The sequence below is a fragment of the Drosophila serrata genome, unplaced genomic scaffold (genome assembly GCF_035046125.1).
Source record: "Drosophila serrata isolate PLE 108 unplaced genomic scaffold, ASM3504612v1 contig_160, whole genome shotgun sequence".
Classification (NCBI taxonomy): Eukaryota; Metazoa; Arthropoda; class Insecta; order Diptera; family Drosophilidae; genus Drosophila; species Drosophila serrata.
The window spans coordinates 817298-833112 of record NW_028257058.1 but is presented as its reverse complement, the minus strand read 5'-3'; the positions used below and the strand labels follow the sequence as shown (position 1 = coordinate 833112).

At 36.0% G+C, this 15815-nt stretch overlaps 2 protein-coding genes across 9 annotated transcripts; one reads left to right on the top strand and one right to left on the bottom strand.

Annotated features, from left to right (window-relative positions):
- Positions 1-1760: 1760 nt before the first annotated feature.
- LOC110185436 (uncharacterized) lies at positions 1761-2985 on the bottom strand. Of its 8 annotated transcripts, none has more exons than XR_002319774.2 (3): positions 2849-2985; positions 2657-2783; positions 1761-2591 (listed from the first exon to the last, which is right to left on the bottom strand). XR_002319774.2 is itself a non-coding variant. In XM_086826574.1 (3 exons), exon 3 carries the CDS (start codon positions 2582-2584, stop codon positions 1847-1849), a length of 738 nt encoding a protein of 245 aa, XP_086682700.1. In that variant the 5' UTR covers positions 2585-2605; positions 2657-2766; positions 2843-2979; the 3' UTR covers positions 1761-1846. The 8 variants fall into 8 exon arrangements, 5 of the variants coding, with proteins under 5 accessions (XP_086682700.1, XP_086682695.1, XP_086682696.1 ...); XR_015270311.1 differs by having other exon boundaries at positions 1761-2605; positions 2849-2960; XR_015270312.1 differs by having other exon boundaries at positions 1761-2605; positions 2657-2766; positions 2849-2960.
- Positions 2986-5434: 2449 nt separating this feature from the next.
- Positions 5435-14949, top strand: PlexB (plexin B). The gene is made up of 5 exons (XM_020954215.2): positions 5435-7251; positions 7341-12092; positions 12171-12769; positions 14425-14607; positions 14673-14949. Exons 1-5 carry the CDS (start codon positions 6699-6701, stop codon positions 14778-14780), a joined length of 6195 nt encoding a protein of 2064 aa, XP_020809874.2. The 5' UTR covers positions 5435-6698; the 3' UTR covers positions 14781-14949.
- The last annotated feature ends 866 nt before the right edge of the window (positions 14950-15815 follow it).

Sequence of the window (15815 nt, the reverse complement as noted above, 5' to 3'; positions counted from 1 at the left end):
TCTAAAGACGCTATGACGTACGTGCGAAATTATGGAACTCCGGATCACATGCAATCCATAGTGGACGGAAATTGAACGTGAGTTGGAAACGGGCCAAAAATGGCAAGATAGCCATGACATAATCGCTGGAATATTTCAGCAAAAACTCTAGGTTACTATGGTTGGATTACTAAGTATCGAGTTTTAGGTGACACAAGTTATTATGTGTACTCGGTGGAATGTTAGAAGCGTGGACTACCGCATGCTCATATCCTAATTTAGTTGCTGAACAAATTTCATTCAATGATGTTATCCATCATATCAGCTGAAATTCCAGTTCCAGTCACTGATCCCCATCTTCACGACATTGTAACGACACAGATGGTGCATTAAATCCATTATCGCCTTGCATAACTGATGGAAAGTGCACAAAACGATATCCGCGACCGTTAGTTGCTGATATTGCGTAATTTGAATCCACCACGACTTTGCAACGGTACTTGACTTTCGGTAAAAGAATTATGCCGAATTTGATTGAAGCAACCATTATTAATGGAAAGTACGCGGGTAAAAATGTATGTATGTATGTATTCCTAACAAGTCGCAAGGCCAATCACTTGGTGTTTGCGGGATAAAATAAAAATATAAAATCATAGTTTTTCACATAGGCAGTTGAGAACGGCTAAACCGATTTGGATGACATTTTTTGCAATTGTTTAAACTTTTCAAGAAAATCTGTTTTTGAAAATTAATCAGAGCCTCAACAGATGTTGACAACTCACTGTTAACGTAAGCGCAAAATTACCCAAGTGATCTTTGTGAGTTTTTTTTTAATAATGCTTGCTATTATATGACCTAAAATTGGACGGCGTACACGTGCTGCAAATTGGCAAATGAATATTCGTAATAATCAGACCCAACATGCACAGGTTCACCCTTTCAAAAACGCTACCTCAGAATTGACGAAATTTTATAAGACAACCTATAAATTAAGATTTTAATCGCTCTGATTCTGTCAACTATTCGGTCAAGATCACATATAGCGCTGGCTGTTCTGAAATTGCAGCCACATTGTTGGAAGGTAGTCGAACTGCACATTCCGCATTGAAGATGCTGCTGCACAAAAATTCGGCGACATCAAAATTAATGACAGAATGTAAATTCAAATTTGGGATGAATGATGGCGCATAAACGAGCTTTTGGAGCAGTAGCCTAATCTAGAAAGGATTATAGAGGTGATTCAAGATTATTTGGTGGGGTTTTGAAATTGCTCACCGCAGATTTTCGTCAAACACTACCTGTCATCCCGAAATCTACGGCTGCCTATGAGGTTAATGCTTGCCTGAAATGGTCCTCTGTGGCGTCAAGTCAAGCAGTGAAGTCAATTTTCACTACATGAGAGTCATTTTACAAAATGACGCCTCTTCTGATGAATTCTCAATACAACTATGCGACGGAATTTTTGAACTCGCTTGATGTGCCAGGAACTCCTCCGCATAATTAACAGCTCAGCTGGCTCAACCATAATGTGCAATGGCTCGCGGTTGTCCGCCAAAAAAACTGATGAACAGTGTAATTAAAGCAACGATTTTAAAAGGGCAAATTGTTATATACATAAATATATATAAGAACCTATATGATTTTCCTTGTAAATGTTATATATTTTTCTGTTCGGCTTTGACCATAACAGATTGGTTTTCAAGATACAATTGCAAAGGATAAGGCTATAAAAAACTTCAACGTCCTGTTATGTATATGAAGTTACCAACCTGTAATAAGCATTTTCGCACTGTATTGTTATTTATTTATTTAAGATATTACAATTTTATATTTTAAAAATGTTTGAATTAGGAATAAGTTGTTAGTTTTACCAATTATTAAGAAAGTCAAAACCTTGCGGTATATGTAGAGCCGGAGATAAAAGTTTATCCCGCTCCTCCTGGCCGCTACCTTCTTTAAATTCGGGATCACTATCAGAGAAATCACCCAAAATGTTTTTTTTTGTTCCAAGACGTTTTAATAGTAACTGTGATGTTTCATTACTTTCCTTATCATTATCGTGTTGTCCAACACTGTTTTTAATTTGATAATCATCCCTCTTATAATGAGTTTTGGTATTATTTATAATAGATAGATTCGTAGTATTGTTAAGAGCTTCAGATTGAATCGATTGTACGGATTTTGAGACATCAGTTAGTGTGCTTGCCGCTCTAATAGATTCTATAGATGGAATATTTATTTGAGATTTAGTGCGATAACTAAATGGAAACGAATGTTCATCCCTGCACTCCCCAGCATGGGTTTCATCATGCAACATTTTCATACCAATATTTTGATAACCATAAGTATGCAAATCCTGACCGTTATATGAATAAACCAAGTTAGTCTTTACTTGAGAAGCTTTTTTCGCAATCGATTTGTTATTGTACTTATTTTGTACATCTGGTTTTATAAAATAACTGTTCAGTACGTTTTCTTGATTTTTCAAAGTTAATGAACGCCAAGTTTCTCTGTCATACGTTGATTTAACTCCATTTATATCACAAGCAATTTTAACAGACAGGGAATTAAGATGAGAAAAGTAATTATCCAATGTCAGATCCATTTGTAATCTAGAAAGAGGTTACTAATAATAATATGGTATAAATTTATACAAATAAAATAAACGCTTGTTTACCGTTTTTAAATGTAAGTAGATGTTGAACATTTCACTTGGTCACACACATATTCATGTACACATATATATATATATGTATGTAAAAACATGAACATGTACCCGATTTTGTGCTGCTTGATAAAAAGAACTGTTATCAGATACAAATAGGTTATATTACTTGTGTAGCCGTTGCTTGTTTTAATATACATTTACATAAATTTATCCAAGATCACTCAATTTCAATCATTTCGGCATAGTCAGATAAATATCTGCAAATGCAGAGCTAAGTTGTAACGGTGTTGGCAAAAAATCGAAACTGTCTATCGATGTTTGGATTTGGTTTTGAAAGCAACAATTCTCAACTCTTTAACATTTAGATCATTAGTGGAAATAAAATGAAATGTGTGGATTTTTGTGTTAACTTACATAACACACGATTTTTTACGTTTCAATACATTTTTATATATAATATTTAATTGGTAAAAAAGTTAATTAAATTATTATATACACATACATATATATTATATAAAAAAAATACAACATAAATTTTGACAATTATCAAATATTAATTATCGATATTGTTTAAATAATAACATAACATAAAATCAATGTTTCGAGCGAAAAATGTTAAGCGTTGCCGGAACAAAAAAAGAAACCGAAAGAAATGGAAATTGGAATTAATAAATGGCGGAATGACAAGGCCCATAATATGAATTCACAAAAGGTGCTTGAAATGAGAATATGAGAATAATCTGTCAGTGGGAGGAGTCGGGTGTAACGCCTTCGGATGCTTGCCTTTCAATTCCATATATTTAATCCGTTCGAATTTATCTTCATATTATACTAGCAAACCCGGCGAACTCCGTTTCGCCACCAGATAGCTTCATTTTATGCAACATTTCGTTTGGCAATTAAAAGATGAAGAACATACATTGTTTTGTTTTATTTTTGAATGGAAAAACTTTTATTTTATTTCACGACTGCATATTGAATTCATTTCGATTACAAAAAGCATTAAAGGTGTCCGACAATTTTATCCGTTTTATTGAAGGGCTCTTTGGAAGACAACTTATTATGATTTTTGGTCTGACGTTAACACAAACAAAGAGGATGAATTCCCAACTTGTTAACACGCAATGTATAACCATTTGAAAAAAATGTTTTTGCGACTTGTTAATTGTCATTGCGAATACAAGGCGTACTGGAAATTGCAATCGTTTGAAGTCAAACGGAAGATCAGTCAGAATCATTGGTGTTCGAGGAATACATACATTTTTACCCGCGTACTTTCCATTAATAATGGTTGCTTCAATCAAATTCGGCATAACTCTATTTTACCGAAAGTCAAGTACCGTTGCAAAGTCGTTGCAATATCAACAACGCGGATATCGTTTTGGCCACTTTCCATCAGACATGCATGGCGATTATGGATTTTATCCACCGCACGGTCCATTCACCATCTGTGTCGTCACAATGTCGTGAAGATGGGGATAAGTGACTGGAACTGGAATTTCAGCTGATATGAAGTGAATATGATATGATGTTAGGATATAACCTTGCGGTAGACCACGCTTCTACCATTCCATCGAGAACATATAATAACTTGTGTCATCTAAAACTCGATACTTAGTAAGCACATACATCGTAACCTTGAGCTTTTGCTGAAACATTCCGGCGATTAGGTCATGGGTATCTTACGGTTTTCGGCCCGTTTCCATCTCATGTTAAATTTCCGTCCACTATGGGTTGCATGTGATCCGGAGTTCCATAATTTCGCACGTACGTCATAGCGTCTTTAGATATAAGATAAAAGGAGAATCGTCAGACGTCAAATATTCTGAACAACCCCATCTGAATGAATAGCACGCAAGTGAATATAGTTACAGTCCTCTTATCGTAGCTTAGCCTGATTGCATCGGATGAACGCTAAACGTTAGGTCTTACATATGTACATGTCGACAGCGAATTGCTGGTACAGCAAAAGGTACTTCAGAATGACATTCTCCTCATGTGTACGAATCATCAGTCGATATGCATAGTAATTCATTGCGCTTAGATTTTTATTCATTGATACGCATGAAAATGCAAAACTAAATGAATTGTTAATTGAAACCAATAATAGCAATAATAGCAATACTTAATTTGTAAATGTTGTACCTGAAATTGAATCGACCATCTTCAACTTGACGTCGTATCTGTCTTGACCTTTCCAATAAATTATTGGATATTGCAGGATTGCACCATGCATGATATTGCGTCTTCGCTGAACGAAAATGACTCGCGATTTATTTGGATCGCCAAATATATTTGCAGCAACATCATTAATTGTGGGTGCATTAAATCTCCGCACTTGTTTACCTGTTGGGGTACAATCCACTCTTGTGACAAAGTTGAGCGTATCCGATGGCATTCATTCCAATGCTGTTTTAAACATATTTACTACTGCATTATTATCGTATATTTTCACGCTTGCACCTGTTCAATAATTCGTCTCTTGATGTGTTCCCTGTATATTGCACCGCACATTCAGCTGATTCACCATCGACGAATATCTTTGTGGAAATTGATGCGGTTCAATTTGTGTTAGCACCCTACATCCGCGCAAATGATATATATAACGCATTGCAACATGGGCATATCCAGCGTCATTGGTCCAATATCTAAATTTTCATCATCACTGTAGTTCGCAGTGGGATCATATTGGAATGCCAAAGATGATCGTGTGCTTACGCGTTGTCTCAATAGGACATTTTCTCTTATTATATTTTGTCTTTTTCGCATAAGTTCTGGGAATACACTTGTTGTTCGCACGCCGTTCTTTAGGCATTTTGGACTATGGAGAGAGTGATGAATTTAACCTCAAATGCACGATCCACATAATTAACACAGTTGAACTTACCACAAGACAAATGTCTGCTGTTGAAATTGAATAAAAATTTTTTTGTTGCAAATTGAAAGGCTAAGAATCGATTACTTAAAATATTGGTTTGTAGTACATGCTATATATCAGAGATGGATTTCCTGAATTTTCCTTGCTGTAAGCCTCACGGAGGCTTGGTTCTTACGTTCTGGAGTTAAATAGTCATTTTACTTAGTTTTATATAGTAGATTATTAAATTTAATTACAAAACACAGCTGAAGTCAGTTATTACTAATTAAACTACTGCTTGGAGATGTGAAACTCTTAACTGAGCTACATCTCTATCCGATAAACGCTGATCGAACAGCTATGGCTCATCCAAAAGTTAAACAACAACAAAACTTAATGGCTTCAGCGTAATAAGTCGCCAACAACAGAAAACATGCAAATTGGGGCAGATTACGTTGGCACTATATTAAAATAAATTAGTTGACTAGGATTTGGTTGATTTTGATTTTTCTTTAACAAAGAGCAAATGCCCCCAAGAGTTTGCATTGTTGTACAGGCCCAGAAAATCGATTCAAAATAAGGAATAAATTCGAGGTCTTTAGTAAATAGCAGCCATTTGACACAATTTAGGGCTAGAATATACCGTAAAACACTGTTTCATTGCTGTCTCTGTTTAAATTTTCGTAGCGAATTGTTAAATTTTCACAAACAAGAAGAAGAATTCAGAAATGCATCAAAAAACTATTGCCAATCGGCAAAACAAAATGAGAACATGGAGAACAAAATGAAAAAATTTTGGAAACGCAAAACCTTATAAACCATCCCTTAATGGATGGAGGAAGGCAGATGGATTTCTGTGAGAGGAACCTATTACGGTGTGGTCTACGATTTTGTTCTTAACATTCAAATTAAATCTGGCCACACTACAATATTAGTGTTGCAATTTCCAAACACTATGGAAATAAGTATACATATTTGTCGATATAGAAATCTAAAAACCACATTTATTTCATTAAAAATCCATAACATTTGAATAATTCCAATGAACTATGTTAATTTCAAAGTACTAAGTTAATAAAGCTACTTATGTGCATCGGATAAACACTCATAAAATAAATACAGCGTTTGTGTTTAATACGGAGTGATTATGTTATTGTATAAAATGTGAAAGAGTATGTTTTTACTCTAAACTAAATGCAAAATCGCAAAAGTTTTGCCAATTGTGTGTTAAAAATGCTACGAAAATATGTAATGTGTGCAGATTTAATAATTTTCATTTATGGCTTCGGCATTATCCACTTGCTTGATTGGCGACAACACTCGGTGCGATGCAAACAAATGCCGCCGCCGCAACCCAACCCTCCGTTCTTAACAAACGATATTGTAGCACAATTTAACCTGCCTTTAATGGCCCCTATTACTTCTTCGAACTTACTTGGAGGAAATCGTACAAATAATGTAGAAAATGCCGCAGACTCACAATCGAAAAACTATTTTACACATCTTACTTACGATTTAATGAACAATGTTTTATTTGCGGGCGCCACAAATAAGATATTAAAACTTAATGAAAACCTTCGTGTGCTCGCGGAGGCAGTAACAGGACCTTTGAATGATTCACCGCAGTGCCATGCTGGCGGGTGTAACGAGGATATTGAAACAACGCTGGTAAACACTTATAATAAAATATTGGTTGTGAGCTATGCCCATGATGGAATTCTTATTTCTTGTGGTAGCACTCGACAAGGTAAATAAAAATATTTATAGTCATTTAATATACCCTTGCATTTGTTATATTTAATTCTTATTTACTGAAAATCTCCTATCTTTTTATAGGTTCTTGTGAGATTTATAGCCTTCCAAGATTTCCAGCAGCCGCACAATTTATTGCCATTCCCTTGGCCGCCAATGACGAAAATGCCTCTACCTATGCATTTGTGGGTCCCGCCCGATATTCCTGGAAGGAAGAAGATATTTTATATGTGGGCACAACCTTCACCAATGTTGGGGATTATCGTCATGATGTCCCGGCCATTTCTTCTCGTCGCCTTAATGATTTAAACTACGCAGAATTTTCAATTCAGCAATCGATTATCAATATTGACGTCAAGTATCGTGATCATTTTCTTGTCGACTATGTCTACGGGTTCAACTCTTCCGATTATGCATACTTTATAATCGTACAAAAAAAATCCCATTTGGCAGACGAAGCGGGTTATGTAACCCGCTTGGCACGCATCTGTATTACCGATCCCAATTATGATAGTTATACGGAAATAACACTACAATGCACTGCAACCGATAGTAATATCGATTATAATATAGTACGCGATGCTAAAGTAACGCCGGCGAGCCAAAAGCTAGCTCAGCAAATGGGCATCAAAAAGGATGATCACGTTCTAGTTACGGTATTTTCACCTTCAAAAGAGATAAGTGACCAGGCAGAAAACCAATCGGCCATGTGTATATATAGCATAAAGGATATTGAGGATATGTTTATTGAGAATATTCATTTATGCTTTAATGGCACCATAAAGGATCGAAACTTGGGCTATATATCGGGGACAATTAATGATGGCAGATGTCCTATTGTCGGTTCTCTTGGTAATATCTATAATTTCTGTTCTGTCGGACTCAAGATAAGTGGTGTATCACCGATAACAACGCATGCCCTTTTTCATTTCGACAATGTTTCGGTTACCTCTGTGACGGCCACTTCAACAACGGATCAGCAGCATTCGTTGGCCTTTCTTGGCACAGACGTTGGTGTTATTAAGAAAGTATTGTTGTCTGGTCAAAACCCCGGCGAATATGAGGAAATTGTGGTAGATGCCGGTAACCGTATATTACCCAATACTATGATGTCGCCTAAAAAGGATTTTTTATATGTTTTATCTGTGCGAAAGATTACCAAGTTGAGAATAGAACACTGTTCGGTGTACAGCAACTGTTCAAGTTGCTTAGAATCCCGAGATCCTTTTTGTGGTTGGTGTTCGTTGGAGAAACGTTGTACGGTGCGTTCAACATGCAAACGTGATACTTCCGCTTCGCGGTGGCTATCTCTGGGAAGTGGCCAGCAATGTATAGACTTCGAATCGATAATACCCGAAAAGATACCCATTAGTGAGCTGACAAACTTGCATTTGATAATACGAACTTTGCCGGAGCCTTTTAATGCAAAATATCGTTGCGTTTTTGGCAATTCCACGCCCATTGATGCTGAAATACTAGAAAATGGTGCAGGTCTTAACTGTGCAACACCTCCCCTTGATCAGAGACCCATAATACCCAGTAATACCGATCATGTCCTCGTACCATTATCTGTTAGAAGTTCGGAGACCAACAAGGACTTTGTCTCTAGATCTTTTGCTTTCTTTGACTGCTCACATCATGGAAACTGCCAAGAATGCGTTCAAAGCTCTTGGGGCTGCAATTGGTGTATTTTTGATAATAAATGCGTTCACCAGAAGTCTCAACAATGTCGAAATATTGAAAATGCCATAAGTTCTGTAGGACAATGTCCACATTTAAAACAGAATCGTCAAGAGATACTATTGCCAGTGCGTGTTCCCATGGAAATACGGCTTGAGGTTGAAAATTTACCAAAACCAAAAAGCGCACATGCAGGATTTCTATGCACTGTTCATATTGAAGCGGCTCAAATGCTACTTCCCGCCCACATAGAATCTAATCGAATTGTAGTTTGTGAGAAAACCCCTTACTTTTACGAAAGAAATACGTATGAGTACCAGGCAAAGGTCGTCGTTACATGGAATTTTCAGCATTATGTGGATACTGCAATGATTACACTGTACAAATGCGATGTCCTTGGATCACATCGTGATCACGCCGATTGCAGCTTGTGTGTGACGCGTGATCAAAAATACCAATGCTCGTGGTGTGGCAATGCATGTGTTTATAATGAGACATGCAGTGGAGAAAATAGATCTATTATTAATTCAAAAGTAATTCCGAACGATTGTCCCTTGCCTCGAATCGATATTATAAAACCCTTATCGGGACCCATCGAGGGCGGCACTCTGGTAACCATCGAAGGCAGTAACCTAGGGATTCGCGAAGAAGATGTCAGAGGAAAAATATCGATAGGTTCAGTGCCTTGCGAACTGGTTAACTATCAAATATCAGTAAAGATCGAATGTCGTACGGGAGCCGCGCTCCATGAAATGTCAGCGCCTATAAAAGTAATAAACGATGCCGGCTACACCGAATCAAGTGTACAATTTCATTTTAAAAATATACAACTAACTGGATTATATCCAACAATTGGCCCAAGATCGGGTGGAACGCAATTATCTTTGATTGGAAAGTTTCTAAATATCGGCTCAATGATGCGAGCTTTTCTCGATGAATACGAATGTTTTATAAACATTACCCAGGCATCATCTTCCCAAGTTAGTTGTACAACTTCAGAGGCGACGCAGCCCGAACCGATACGCAGTCTTCGTTTAATTATCGATGGCGCTAATCGAACTTTGGAATGTCATAATAATATTACGAATAAAAATCGATTACATTTCGGTTCTTATCCATTTCGTATACCTCCACCGCAGCCTTGTTCCATCTTTAACTATACACAGGATCCTCGGATTATGCAAATTAAACCCTTACGGAGTTTTGTTAGCGGCGGTCGGGCTCTGACTGTCCATGGGATTTATCTAGATTCCATACAAAAGCCGGAATTGGAGGTTTTCTTTGATAATGAAAAAGTGAACAAGACGGCATGTAGAGTTATTAACTCAAATCAAATGGAATGTCCATCACCGCCGGTTAATCATAAGTTTCAAACATTTAAATACAGTAGAAACGGATTGGAAATGGACACAGATTATAGAAACTCTTCAACCGAAACAAATAGAAAAAAGCGACACTTTAAGGACGACTTGAACATCTATACAACATCAGGAGGAACAGGAAGCTATTTGAGCAATAGGAACAATAATAATAATATGGATATGACGACCTTTGTTAAGGTCCATGAAACCCAATTGAACTTACAACTAAGCTTTGTCATGGATAATGTGAAATTAGTTCGCGATTTGAACAAATATTTTCATGATATAAGAAGTACGATTGTGTATTTAGCGGATCCGAAATATTTTCCATTTGCGAACGATGAAGGTATTAAGCTATATAAAGGCGACAGTTTGGTTATTGAAGGAGAACTATTGAATCTGGCAGCCGATGAATACGATGTAAATGTGACTATTGGTACAGCTCAATGTAATATTACCAGCTTGGCTTTAACACAATTATTATGCATTCCACCAGAGAGTCAACCCTTAGCCACAGATGAAAATGGTATTGAACAATCAACAGATCTTCCTTTAGTTGTGGTCAAAGTTGGCAGTAACCTGCGTTTTGTAATTGGTTATTTGAAGTACGACTTGAGTAAACCCTATGTGTACTCGCACGCTATATTTATAGTTATGCTGACTGTGACTATCCTTGTTATCATTCTGGTTACCGTTTTAATCATATTTCGAAGAAAATCAACACAAGCCGAACGGGAATATAAACGAATACAAATTCAAATGATAACATTAGAGAGCAATGTGCGTTCCGAGTGTAAGCAGGCATTTGCCGAGCTACAAACGGACATGACTGACTTAACGGCCGACTTGGAGAGTTCGGGGATACCCACGCTCGATCATGTCAATTATATTATGAAAGTCTTCTTTCCTGGCGTTTCCGATCATCCCATATTAAACTCGCCAAAGTTCCGAGGAGCAAACGGAAGCTCCCATCATACTAATTATGATATTGCCATGATGCAGTTTGAACAATTGATTGGTAACAAATATTTTTTACTAATTTTTATCGAAACATTGGAATCTCAGCGTTCGTCTTTTTCCATACGTGACCGGGTAAATGTGGCTTCCCTACTAATGGTCGTTTTAATGAACAAAATGGAATATGCCACGGAGATTTTAAAATCATTATTATTACGCTTAATTGACAAATCATTGGCGGGCAAGCATCCACAACTAATGCTGCGTCGCACGGAAAGTGTCGTTGAAAAAATGTTGACTAACTATCTGGCGATATGCATGTACGATTATCTCAAGGAGTATGCGGGGTCGAACTTATTTTTACTATTTAAGGCTATCAAGCATCAAATCGAAAAGGGTCTAGTTGATGCTGTAACCAACGATGCTCGTTATTCGCTCTCAGAAGAAAGACTTCTCCACGAACAGGTTACACATTCGGTAGTTATATTACACATTCTTCAAGATGATCTCGACGAGAAGGTTCAGTGTCGCGTCAACGATTGGGATACAATTTCCCAGGTTAAACTGAAAATTCTAGATGCCATTTTTAAAAATACTCCCTTTTCTATGCGACCTTCGGTACACGAAGTGGATTTGGAATGGAGACACGGACGTGGCGGTCACCTCACACTGCAGGATGAGGACTTGACTACAAAAACCATTAATGGCTGGAAGAGACTCAACACTTTAGCTCATTATGGCGTTAAAGAGTCGGCTGTAATGTCTTTAATAGCGAGGCAAAATGATAATTACCACATACCGTATAGTAAAAACCAGCACACAGCACCATATCATAATTGTAAGTACTAAATCTGAAGTCTCTACACTTTTATTTTAATTAAGTGTTAAAGTATTTAAATATTCTTTCTAATTTCAGATTATTTTTTAAATAACTCACAAAGCCATATTATAATTAATAACGATATAGAATCGGGCTTACAACAGCCCAGGCTTTACCATCTAATAAAGCCGGTTGTACCAGACCACTATATGAATATTAAAAACTCTGCTATATCCGGTAATGGCGGAGGAGCTTCACAAACCTTACAATCGTCGCAATGCATTAATAATTGCAATGATCGAATTAATAAAACGATACCGGAGGTATACTTGACACGTCTATTAGCCACAAAGGGAACGATTCAGAAATTCGTCGATGACTTTTTTGCAATTATTTTAACAGTTAACGAAGAGTTACCCCCAGCAGTTAAATGGCTTTTTGATTTATTAGATGAAGCGGCGCGACGTCATGATATCGCCGATACCGATATTGTTCATGCTTGGAAGTCGAATTGTTTACCATTACGGTTTTGGGTTAATTTTATTAAGAACCCCGATTTTATATTTGACGTTAATAAAACGTTTAGCGTTGACTCTTGCTTAAGTGTGATAGCGCAAACATTTATGGACGCCTGTTCAACTTCGGAGCATCGACTGGGGAAGGATTCCCCTTCTAATAAGTTGCTTTTTGCAAAAGTAAGTACAGATATAGAACAAATACATAATGCAAATTAAAAATACATACAATATAATTCATAATAATAAGCAATTAAATAACACTACTTAACCCCTACCGCATACAAAGTCATATATGGCTTTTAATATTCAATCATTATTTGTTATAATTAAATTGCATATACGGTTAACCGTTTATAGCCAGTTTATTTGAATGGATTTTTATAAATTTTGTATATTGCCTAACCTCAAATTTAGAACATTTGTGATCAAGTGATTTAAGCTGATGATAATGGTTATGGAGAAAACAGAATTTTTGCGGTATTTTAAATTAAATTTTCTTTTTTTTCTTATTGTAAAGAAATATAACGTTAAACAAGAAAGGAAGCTAACTTCGCCAAAGCTTATATACCCTTGCAGATAAAAATTCGATGACTAGGAATCAATATAATATAAATTATATATATATGATATATGTTCAAAAAGAATGCAGTAATGCCTGTTTTCATTTCATTCACCTATACATATTATAATTACAGTTTTATATTCACAGTTTTGCATATTCCCCCTATATATAACGATCGTTGGCATGGCACCTGTATGATATAATCGTTCGATTTTTATAAAATTTTACACAAAATTGTGGAATATATAAAATGGCTATATCTCAAATTTAATAGAAATCTGTTGAAAACTAAAAAAGTTATAATTTTTAATTTTATTAAAAATACCCTTGTAGGGTATTATAATTTCAATCGGAAGTTTGCAATGCAGTGAAGGAATCATCTCCGACCATATAAAGTATATATATTCTTGATCAGCATCAACAGTCGAGTTGAGTCTGTCCGTTTCTGCGGAAGCTAGCCTCAGTTTTAAAGCTTTCTCAAAGAAACTTTGCAGTTAATCTTTTTATATTCTCACTTGTATATAAGTGGGAACGAGCCAAAACAGACGACTGTATATGTAGCTACCATAGAAAAAATGAAATTTTCAACATATTTTTCTATAGATCTAACGATCGTTTGTATGGAAGCTTTTTGATATAGTCGTCCGATATAGTTGTCGGATCTCTTCCGCCTTATTTAGTAATGAGAGTGTTTAGAAGTTGATCGATGTTTCATTCAAAAAGCGTCCAAACTGAAAGACTTGTTTAGGTGGAACAGTCGGAGAGACGGACTTGGCTAGATCGACTCGGCTGTTATATCTTAAACGGTCGGAAATGACTCTTTCACTGACTCGTTTACTAAAATGATAATACCCTGCATGTGTATAATTACGACATATTTTATTCCAATATTACTATTAGTTTTCTATGCCACCTAAGTTATAATAAATATATAATAATATAAGTAGTGGTCCGATCTGCCTTTGTTTCGAGTTATATCTTAATTTAGATAAGAAGAAAACTATCAGCACATTTTTACTCAGATAAGTAAACAGAGAGAAGAAGTAGGACGGATGGTCATGGCTAGATCGACTCGACTGTTGATGCTGATGAAGAATATACCTCTAAACGTCGGAACGTCAAAGTTAATAAACAGACAAGTTTTATGAGTGCATGATATAAGCGACGAAAGCTTCTTTTGACTCAATGCTGATTCTATTTAAGAATATACCAGTCTTAAAAAACATATTATAAACGCCCCAAAACCTCCATTTGATTATAACATTTACAGGATATTCCAAACTACAGAATAATGGTCAAGGACTTTTATCGCGACGTCGCGCGACTACCACAAATAAGCGATCAAGAAATGAGCACAGCTATGCAGCAATTATCCGTGCGGCAAAACGATGAATTTGATACAATTTCGGCTTTAAAGGAGCTGTACATTTATATAACTAAATATAAGAGCCAGGTAAACGATTTTGTATGATTTCTTTTTTAATATTTCAGAAATTGTCATATTTTATTTTTTTTTAGATAATGGAAGCTCTAGAAAGCGATATTAATTGTCGCAAGATGAACTTGTCCAGAAAATTAGAAAACGTCGCTGGCACTCTCGATGGTGAAGAAATATCTAATTGCTGACATAAAGAAGACAAATTTTTAGGAATTTTAAAGAAATTTCAAACATTTTTCGTTTGGATTTTGCACTTCGAAACATTATTATTATTTTTTAACAAACAAGAAAAAATGACTGCTTTAATGATATTTTACTTTTTATCGTGTATAAAAATATAAGCATAAGAATATACAACCAACTTTTTTTATTTAATAAGCTTAGTTTGGCTAATAAAAAATATCGCAACCGATATTTGCATTGTATTGGTAATTCTTAAATATGTTTAAATTCTAACATTAAAGTGACAAACTTTTAGATATTAGGTAGACATAAATACTACCGCAAATTTTTTTATTCATATATATATTGACGATATTTACTAAGATATTTTTAAAATTATTTTGTCTTTGTTTTTGCAAATCTACTCGGCGCTTGGTTTAGCCTCTAGGTTACCCCTTGAGAGAGAGCGTTCTAATATTTCAATGTTTCCACCATAGCTTATTACTAACTCGACTGCCAAAACTTGGCCTCCTGGCCTTCAAACAAAATATATAAGTTAATAGGTTTTTCCCACAGAGATCCACCTGCCTTCCTCAATTCGTTGAACGGATGGTCCATAACGTTTTGCCGTGCCGAAGTCTCTAGTTTTTTTTCTCCATCCGTTGTATGGAATCCGAGTTTGATGGACTTGTTTTGCCGATCTTTAGGCGATAGTTCTTCGGTGAAACTCCAAATTCATAGTCTTGTTAGATGTCAAAGAAAGAGTGAAATATGGAAGACGCCAAAGATCCCAAAGAATCTCGTCGATGTTTTTTCGAATGGCTACTATTTAATATACAACTCCTTTTTGAACTTTATTTTGCCTCTAACATCCTTGTGAACCTCTACAACTATGCACACTCTTCGGAGTATTTCCTCTTTGTTAGAGAATAATCATTCGAGAACTTCCAATATCTTTTTAATATAGTGCCAACATCATCTGCCCCAATCTGCATGATTTCTGTTGTTGAACTGCCCAAAATAGTTGGAAACTTATTACGCTGAAGCCACTTTAAGCTGAT

Bases quoted from the DNA above. Each gene is read 5' to 3' on its own strand.
- PlexB (XM_020954215.2), top strand. From the start codon at position 6,699: ATGCAAAATCGCAAAAGTTTTGCCAATTGTGTGTTAAAAATGCTACGA. The intron at 7,252-7,340 runs GTAAATAAAAAT...ATCTTTTTATAG, and splicing joins TTGTGGTAGCACTCGACAAG to GTTCTTGTGAGATTTATAGC. The intron at 12,770-14,424 runs GTAAGTACAGAT...TAACATTTACAG, and splicing joins ATAAGTTGCTTTTTGCAAAA to GATATTCCAAACTACAGAAT.
- LOC110185436 (XM_086826574.1), bottom strand. From the start codon at position 2,584: ATGGATCTGACATTGGATAATTACTTTTCTCATCTTAATTCCCTGTCT.